This window comes from Labrus mixtus, chromosome 3 (genome assembly GCF_963584025.1).
Source record: "Labrus mixtus chromosome 3, fLabMix1.1, whole genome shotgun sequence".
In the NCBI taxonomy this organism is placed as follows: domain Eukaryota; kingdom Metazoa; phylum Chordata; class Actinopteri; order Labriformes; family Labridae; genus Labrus; species Labrus mixtus.
The window spans coordinates 2,200,986-2,210,169 of NC_083614.1; the positions used below are offsets into that span (position 1 = coordinate 2,200,986).

Here is a 9,184-nt window from a genome sequence, read left to right on the forward strand (position 1 = left end):
TCTCCAGAGGTCATCCTATATTCTCTGTTCATTCTCTGAGGAGAGCTGCAGCACTGAGATGTTCACAGGGCTCCTTGGTGAAGACCTCTCCTCTCATCTAACAGGAAGTGGTGCTTACACTCCACACATCTCCTTGCTGGATGAAGATTGCATGTTTGATTTAGATGTGTGTTGTAGAGACAGAGCTGGGAGGACAAAAGTAGGATACACCCGCAGTACATCAGATAACCCAGCCCTGCTTCTGATGATTGACAGCCTCATCAGCCTATCACTGGGCGCAAAGCGTCAGCATTACCTTCACTCCTGTTAACCAGCCAATCAGAAGACAGGTTCAACAATCTCGACGCCATACGGACTCTGCGGGCCGCCATGTTGGTGAGGGACGAAAAGTGACAGCTCTGTGTTCTTATTAGAATCTCCCCGATGAACGTTTGTATTTTTATTTGAGCTGCTGTAACGATCCAGACAAAAAGTAATAAACACAGAAGGTATGAAGCTTTCATGCTGATCATTAAAGAGTAGCATGTTTTACTTCCAGGCCGACTGTCTATAGGCTACTAATGACGTAAACACGACGCTTAATGCAAATTAAAACCAGTAAGCCAGTGGGCTTCCATCAGTTCATGTCGGAGCCTGATGTGTCGGGATCGTTTTTTCTGAACATCATCTTGAACACGTGATGATTTGAATTTCTGTCACTACACTTCCACCTACATCATGACCTCCAAGCTCATCTTCTCCATTTCCTTTCCGACCCATCCCACCTGACTCTCCTTTCATTTCCTCACCCCTTCCCTCCCTTCTCTCTCTCTCTCTCTCACACACACCCTACACTCCTCCTCCCTCTCTGCTTAGCTCTTTCTCCCCACCCCATCCATCTCGGCGCTCGCTCGCTCCCTCTTCTCTGACCCCCCCTCTGTTAAGGTATCTCATTTGAAATCTAGTGCTCCTTGCTGTTGGCTCATAAATATGACACCAGCAGACAAAGAATAATCCAGAGCAGTGAGACCAATGAAGACAAATAAACATTTAAATAATAAACTATTTGACTAGATGATGGTGGAACATAAACCAGTAATTCCATTCAAATGTTCTTCTGCTGATGGAGACACAGAACTGGAATAGAAAGAGCCCAGTGGTTGGCACTTTGATGCCATTATGTTGTAATGAAGAAAAAGCAGAGTGGCTGCTATAGAGCAGTGTGTAGCCCATCTGTGGTTGAATAAATAATAATATACTTAATCACTTATCTTCTCACTCCATCTGTCTGTCTGACTTTTTCTTTTTCTCTTTTCTTCAAACTAGTCAGGGCAGTACAGTGATTAAAGATGGAGGAGGAAGATGAACTAGTTAACACATGTTTGGAAGTATTTACCTTGTACATGTTTTATGTTAGGATACATTAAAGATGATGAATGTTATCTGTTAATAGAAGAAACACAACTCAAAATGTAATGTTTTCTTTCTCACAGATACAGATATTTTTTATGTTTCCAAAATTAGGCCCAATTGGTTTTTAAGCAGCTGTGATTCCACATCAACATCTTTTCCGTCTCGTCTGAACTGTGTGCCATTCTGAGTATTTCCTGCCTTGCTTAAAAGAAGCAGAGAAGCAAAATGCAGGGCTGTTGCCAATTGTTACACGGGTCGGTAATAATTACACGTTTTTACTGAAAAGAAAAGAAATAATGAAGTGACGGAGTTTCAGTTCATTAAGAGTCATTAAGGCTGAATTCATAGTTAACAGTGTGAGAATATGGCCAATGTTAAAGACCTGATGAGATGACAGTGTGTGTGTGTGTGTGAGAAATAACTTATTTATACCTAAGATTTGCTCCAGATCGAAGTAGAGGCACACACGGGAGAGATGCCTATTGTTTCCCTTTGGCCAATTGCAGACAGATATAGTTTCAAAGGTAATCGACCAATCAGCGTGTACGTTCAGATACCAGCCTCCTCCCACTGGCCTATAAAGAGCCGAGCTCCACAGAATGTACGCGCCGCTGGCAGGACTTGGACATCATCTACTAGGAGACTTCTATATCTTTCTTTCTCACATCCCGCAGTATTCTCACTGGATATACATTTCTTTGTGTTGAACTATCATGGCGGACAGTAAAGTGGAAAGCAGCGGAGAACTGAGTGCTAAGGTAAGGTGACAAGAGAAGGAGACAAAAAATCCTGCCTCTTTTCAACACTGTTACACGAATTAGTGTATTTGAATAAGAGTGAATATAAAAAGAGAGTATCCGTGTGATAACATGACATAAGGCTTGTTTGTGACAGTAATGTGTGGAGGTTCTGTTCTTCATTAAAGTGTCTATCGACCTGAATGGATGGAGATGAAGCTCGTTATGGTATCAGTCAGCTTCGTGTTCCTCCTCCTTCAGACTGAAGTCAACGGGGACTCATGAGGAAATGAGGCTATTGCAAGCCTGGCTGCAATTTTACACATTTAGGGACTGAGTTGCTTTGCTCGTGTTGAGGGTTGCTCGAGTCAATCTGTTGCCAAACGCGCACAGAGATTCTCCAGTTGAACTGAAGTTACGCATGTGTTACTCTGGTACTCTGTTACCGATACCTTGTGTTTGTTTGAGCACCGTGTGATTGACTTTTGGCTGTGTGAATATTGAGTCTTCATAAATCTGAAGTGAGTTTGAGTGAGTTTGTGTGGAGGACACGCTCGTGCTCACAGAGGTGACAGTAAAGCGACGTGAGCAACCTTTAATAACATCACTATCCAGCTTAGGCTCATTAGGCTGTAACTCCAATCTGTGACGTCACTCAACCATAATCTTTATTCATTGGAGCTCCGGCTGTTTGATTTTAATGTGTTCATTATTGAGGGAGGCTCCCCACCTCTTTATTCAGTTTCTCTATTGTTTATGTATCGAGGTTTCGTCCCCATCTTCTATTTGGGGGTTCTGGTGGATTTGTTTCTGTGTTTATTTAAAGTATTCTACTCATTAAGATCAAAGTAAAGTTATAGGTTTATTTAGATCCAGTATAAAACAGTGCTGTCCTCTGGCCGGTCGCAGGCTCGTGCCCGTGTTATTGAGTCGCGCGTGCTGCGTTGGGTTTTTCTGCACGCCGCCTGAGGGCGCGAGGGAAACAGACTGCTTTGCAAAATAAGGGCAGGATGTCTGTCACATACATCACTAGAGAGATAGTGTCTACTACCCCGACATGTGACATGAAGGTTCATCCATAACGAGCTTATGCAGGCCTATAGTTCTATTGCTGTGTGCCAAGGTAATCAACAGTGACTACATTCTTTCAGATGTTGTGAAGGTGTGCAGGCTACCAGAGAGAAACATAGTGTTTTTTCTACTTGCTCTGGGAACTACTTTGATAAAGTGATCGGGAGAAATCAGCTGCTGTCCTGCAGGGACTTCTGTCCTTGTACTGTTTCCTTAGCAGGCTTGCTCTTAACAAATTAAAGCAGTGACCGAGGATGTTAGATGTTAGCCAGACAGGAGGAGGTGGGAGGGACTTAGAGGGAACTGACCAATAGGATGTCTGAGCCGCAGAGCTCCACCTGTCTGTGTTAAAGCAACTTGCCGCCAAGCTTAGCAATAGTGAGGAGGGTGGAGGGGAACCCTAGCACTATCTTCTGCCCCAGATTGTATACTTTAAAGATGTGGAGATTATACAGGAAACACAAACTATTTGTGTTGTTGTTTGGTATATCGAGTAATGCATGGAAATGATATTCTCTTGATTTCAAGTAGGCCATCGTATCATTTCACGTGGTCATTTATCACATCTTAATCCTAGGCCTATTCTCCATCTCACAGTGTGGCAAATGCTTCTCTGAGTCATCATAGAAATGTCCTCAATCTTTAACAAGGGACCATGTAAATAAAGTCAATAATAGTTACTTATTGAATTATGGGTAACAAATTATTCATCTGCTTTTAAGAATAATATGAAAAAAAAACACAAATTTGTTTTCAGCATGTCCTGCTTTGGGCATAAGTCATGTGAAGTTGATGTGCTGTAAACAGAAGCTGAATGCACCCCAGGTCCCTCCACAGGACTAAGACGTATTCTGACCAGACAAAACTCAAAATCATTTTAAACAGTCATTTAGCCGTCATCCTTTCTTTTGTCCTTAGACTACCAGAAGTCATGGAGTGTCAGGTGTGATTCTAAGAACATGTTCTTTTTCAGGAGCTAAAGGAGAAGAAACAGCTTGGAGAGAAGGAGAACGGCGATGATGCAGCTGCCAATGGCAAAACTGTAAGAAGAGCTTATCTTGTTCCTCCCCCAGCTTGTACAACATAAATGTTCCTCGTCTGTCTTCTGGGACTCAACTGAACTCTTTCTTCCCAGAAGGACGAGGAGAACGGCGAGCAGGAGAACGAGGTAGAGGAGGATGAAGACGACGTTGGAGATGATGAGGAAGAGGATGGAGAGGGTAGGTGTATACAGGTTAACATAGTGGAATGAAAAATGAAAGGTCAAGGGTCAATAACACAACTGACCAGAGTTGAAGTGTTTGGATTTATATCTGCAGTTTGGCACATGAAGAGTTGAAGAGCATCCTTCAAACTAATGTAATCTGAGGAGTATTTACAGTTTAAATATTGTTTTCCTCTATCATCAAGTGCTTTGCTCATGGTGGATTAGTCTTAACATAACAGAGTAGTGTAGACCTCCTGCTCTGTTTCTGAAGTGTCTTGGGTTTTCATTTGTTATGTGCTATCACAAATACAGATTGACCATCGTGCTCATCTATAACAGGAATCAGTACAGGCTTTACAAGTTTTTTAAACCATCCCATTGTTCACAGAATTAGTACTGGTTCCTAGTTAAAAGAAGCTATAGCCCTCTCTCAATCTCTAGATTTACATGTGTTCATATGCAGATACCAGTTTTTATAGAGCCAGACTTTGTATCATCTCAACTCTGACTCCGATCTCCAGTTCCAAGTTGAAAGTCAGATTGTGAACAAGATAGTGCTTTGAAAAAGAGAGCTTTGGACCCAGCTGCTGGAGTCCATGTTGATCTAATAAAGGTTAGGCCTGCCACCTGGTGGACAAACTGTGAAACTTATTATGTACTTCAAACAGCACTGTCACAAGTACACTTAAAGAGTAATACCCATACGCATGTCAGCTCACATAAATCAGTTTGAATTTAGTTGTTATTTTGGAAGTTTAACATAAGCATTGTTTGGAAATATACTTTCACAGTCAGGTATAAGGAAACATCCTGTTCAGACTTTTCTTTTTGTTTAATGGCCCATGTTTTTCTGATAAATGGTAAATAGACTTGAGCTTGTTTTTTTCTGTTCTAGTCTTCTGACTACTCAAAGCTCTTTTACACCGCATGTCACACCTACACATTCACACACTGATGGTAGAGGCTGCTGAGTAAAGAGTCCATCAGTATTAACTCATCCATTCATACACATTCACACACTGATGGTAGAGGCTGCTGAGTATCATGTTATCATATTTTTAAGTAATTCATGTCTAGAGTGTACTCTTAATGATATTATTTACACAGACCCAACAGTTCCCACTTTGAGAAATTCTCTGACAACAGTGTGAAACACAAAAGGTTTTAACAGGCAGACGTTCAGCTGTACCAGCCTCTGGGGGGTCAGACAGGTCAGCCTGTTACACAACAAGTGAATGAAAGTATTCTAAACTCATTAGTCATTATAGTAGTTATAGAAACTGGATGAGAATGGAAGAGAGAAGTTTGGTGCATCATGGGAAATCCCCTGAGTATAGGCAGCACAGCAGAGGGCTGGCCTATAGTTCACTGTGACACACATTTTACAGTCATGTTCAAGTCTCTCTCAGGTGAACAATACCAGAACGTGTTGAGTAGTGGGTGACCTACCTCAACCTAGCAACAGTATAATCACATGACCTCTGACCCTCACAGAGATGTGACAGGATGTGTATTTCATTGTGTCAGTCCAACATGTTGTGATCATCTGTGTGTATTTAGGTGACGAGGAGGATGACGAAGAATACGACCTTGAAGGACCAAGAGGGAAGAGAGCAGCTGAGGATGATGATGATGATGAAGAAGAGGTGAGGAATATGTAACATGTTTTCAGTTATAGAAAGAGCAGTGACAAAAGATCAGGGGCCGTATTCACTCCTAAGTACTAAGAGGTGCTCTTAGCGACAAAATTCTTAGAATCAGGACGTTTTCTATGAATTTCTCCTCTAAGTTCAGACTAGATCCTTGTAGATATGAAAGTTATTCACAAAGTGTCTTAGCCCTTAAGAGTGCTCCTCAGGTGTAGAACTGTTAGGAGGAGGGTGAAGAGTTTCTCAAGCTGAGGAGGAAACAGAGAAATGTTCTCCAAACACTACATGAAGAATATTATTGAATCACAGTCAGAACAGACACAAATGTTCTCCTGACTTCAGTGTGTTCATGTGATTTCAGTTTGGAAAGTTGGAATATTGTATCAACACAAAAAGCGTTGATGCTACATTGATGGTGCAGGGATGAGCCTCCCCTGTCTCTAAGAGTCATCTTACATGTCCCTGTTTCTATCAGAGGATGCTCTGCTGGACGACCACACATTCAGAGTATACTCTCTTCAGGCACCACTACACCACTGAGTTTAAGAGCTCACTGACTTGCAGTAGGGAGAACAGGGCCTCAGCCCAGCCCATATGCCTTGTTGTACTATGTAGCCTAGGTTGAGCTGTTTCCGTCTCCCTGAAGGCGTTCTTGTAGGTAGGCTGCTTCCTGTCTTTGCCTGCTATTCCTAATATTGACATTATGGTACGTGCAAGAGTTTACCTTTAGTGTTTATTATCTAGTGGGTTGGGCTAAACCATTATCATTGACTTGTGACTGCACACAGACCTTGAACAATCCCATCTGTATACCTACCAGTGCCTGCTCCCTCCTGCTCTTTATAAATCACTGGAGGCTTTACTTTAGAAATCCTTGCAGAACGTCTCCCATGTTAATGGTTAAGGGGCTTGAGCTTGTATAGGGCTTGCAGGTCACAACTACACATTCACACACTGATGGTAGAGGCTGCTGTGTATGAGACCATCAGAAGTAACTCATCCCATTCGAACACATTCATACGCCGCCAATGAAGCAGCGGGAGCAACTTGGGGTTAAGTGTCTTTCCCAAGGACACATCGGACATGTTGCTGCAGGAGCTGCCTGTTGAGAGACGACGACTCTACCTTAGAGCCACAGCCGCCTCTTCGTGTGCAGCCAGACAAGAATACACACAAACATGAATTTCTCTCTAAGTTGCAAACGCAAACACTTCTTCTATTGACTGAAATAAAAATACTTTATATATAAACTTCAAGATTTCTAAAAGTAACCTCAGAATAAAGTTTGTAATTCCTCTCATACTAAATCTCATAAACCATGAAGATTGATAACTATAAAGGTTTGTTTGGTAAGCCCCAACATGCTTCATGTTAACATCAGAAAGAATCCAGACCCATAAAGAGTGAGATGACATGTTGGGTAATATTTACCTGAGAATTAACTCCTCACCCTTCTTTTCCACATTTCCAGGATGAAGTTGAAACAAAGAAACAGAAGACAGCTAAGTAGAGTCTGCAGCGCCCGCTCAGTTTGGAGGAGGTTACAATCAAGAGAAAAAGCAGTTTTCCAGCAAACCTTCAACACCTCAGTCCTCCCTTCTTAACCAAGAATACTTTTAAAAAGAGATTTTGTTTGTATCTTATTTACATTTTATATTTTTGTAAATACTGTAAGGAGATCGGCCATTTTGCAACAGTAATATCTCTGGGTATAAAGTGGTGCTTTGAAGACTTTTAGCTCTAGACTCATTATCAGCCGTTCTTATTCTCTATGAACCAACCACAAGCATCCAGCCTAGCAGATACTATAGACACAAAGACCTCTTTATTACAATGTAGTATTCTACAGTATGGAGGCGCTGACTTGTAGCCACATGGGGCGTAACACTATCTTAGCATTTCTCAGAGTGCCGAGTGTGTATTAGAAACATTTTGAATTCAATGCGGTCTGCGATTGTCTGCCTGTAACGGCCAAGAGTTTAATGTTTAGTTAAGACAGTCATTCCATTTGTTGTTGTTTTATAATAAACGTGTTAGTTTTGAGTCTTTTTGCCTGCAGTATAAAGATTATGAGTTATCAGTGTTGTGTGATCAGCAAAGAGGAGTGCAAAGATGTGATTTCCACTGGCCACATGACCACAGTCTAAAAAACAGAATTAATTCCTTTATCTGATAGCCAGGAATATACATCTCGAAAGCTTCTTGATGTTGTTTGTAAAGTCAAAATGTTCTCCTTTTTCTTGAAATAGTTACTTTGCCATGTTGTTGGGGATTGTAAAACACAAACTTTAACATTTGGTGACTCTCTTCATACTTCGCTTTTAAAGTATGTTCACATTGTCGGGTTGCACTTGTCCTGGTTGACAGTTTCAATAAAGTTTATTTAAAACATTAAGTGAAGTGAGGGGGCATGTGTTTTATAATTACTCTCACTTTCTTCCACTAAACCATCCAATACATTCAGCAGTGAGTGTTGTTACTGAACAGCAGGCTGACGACTCATCACCAACATGAACATCAGTCCCATCACTAACATTATGAAGAGCTGGGTCTTAAGCTTTCTCTTAAAGGTGACAGGGGACTCTGCAGATCACATGGAGGTTTGTATCTACCACCAGGGGACTACACAAGAGAAGAGTCTAAGAGTCTTAGACTCACACTAGGCCCAGTTGTCCCACACCGTGCGTGCCAGGGCCAAGGAAGTGTACCGAGCTAGCGCACGGATTGGAGGACTCATATTAGTCACACAGACTGGACATATGGACATGGTGCATACAGGGAAAAAATGCTCTGTTTCAAATATGCTCTCCTTGTGATGTCACAGTGGGATTCTGGTAAAAAAATATTCTCACTGCAGAGGAGTGATGTCTACCGGGAAAACTGAGGGGGGGGTCATTACATTTAAAGAGACACACACACCAAAACGGAGCGTTCTGAGAGAGCTGGTTTATACAGGGTCACAAACCTCTTCTGGTGCTTGATTCATGTTATATTTTGACCAAAGCACAGCACAGATGTTTCATTTAGACCACAGGGGACTGTTTGAAAAGGTGGAGAAGGAGGATGATATGTCCTCTTTAAATCATCTGGGCCATCTAACCTTGGTTGTGTAATAATAATGAGTAGAT

The 9,184-nt window shown here is 41.8% G+C and overlaps 1 protein-coding gene across 2 annotated transcripts; it reads left to right on the plus strand.

Moving 5' to 3' along the window:
• Positions 1-1,970: 1,970 nt before the first annotated feature.
• On the plus strand, positions 1,971-8,451 carry LOC132972048 (prothymosin alpha-A-like). Of its 2 annotated transcripts, none has more exons than XM_061034936.1 (5): positions 1,971-2,150; positions 4,174-4,242; positions 4,339-4,420; positions 5,968-6,048; positions 7,526-8,451. In XM_061034936.1, the coding sequence occupies exons 1-5, from the start codon at positions 2,106-2,108 to the stop codon at positions 7,564-7,566; spliced, it is 318 nt and encodes a 105-aa protein (XP_060890919.1). In that variant the 5' UTR covers positions 1,971-2,105; the 3' UTR covers positions 7,567-8,451. The 2 variants fall into 2 exon arrangements, with proteins under 2 accessions (XP_060890919.1, XP_060890918.1); XM_061034935.1 differs by having other exon boundaries at positions 1,974-2,150; positions 4,336-4,420.
• The last annotated feature ends 733 nt before the right edge of the window (positions 8,452-9,184 follow it).

What these genes read in the sequence shown, in the direction of transcription:
- LOC132972048 (XM_061034935.1), top strand. Translation starts at nt 2,106, where the DNA reads ATGGCGGACAGTAAAGTGGAAAGCAGCGGAGAACTGAGTGCTAAG. An exon ending in TGAGGAAGAGGATGGAGAGG is followed by an intron (nt 4,421 to 5,967) that starts GTAGGTGTATAC and finishes GTGTGTATTTAG; the next exon opens with GTGACGAGGAGGATGACGAA. An exon ending in GGATGATGATGATGATGAAG is followed by an intron (nt 6,049 to 7,525) that starts AAGAGGTGAGGA and finishes TTCCACATTTCC; the next exon opens with AGGATGAAGTTGAAACAAAG.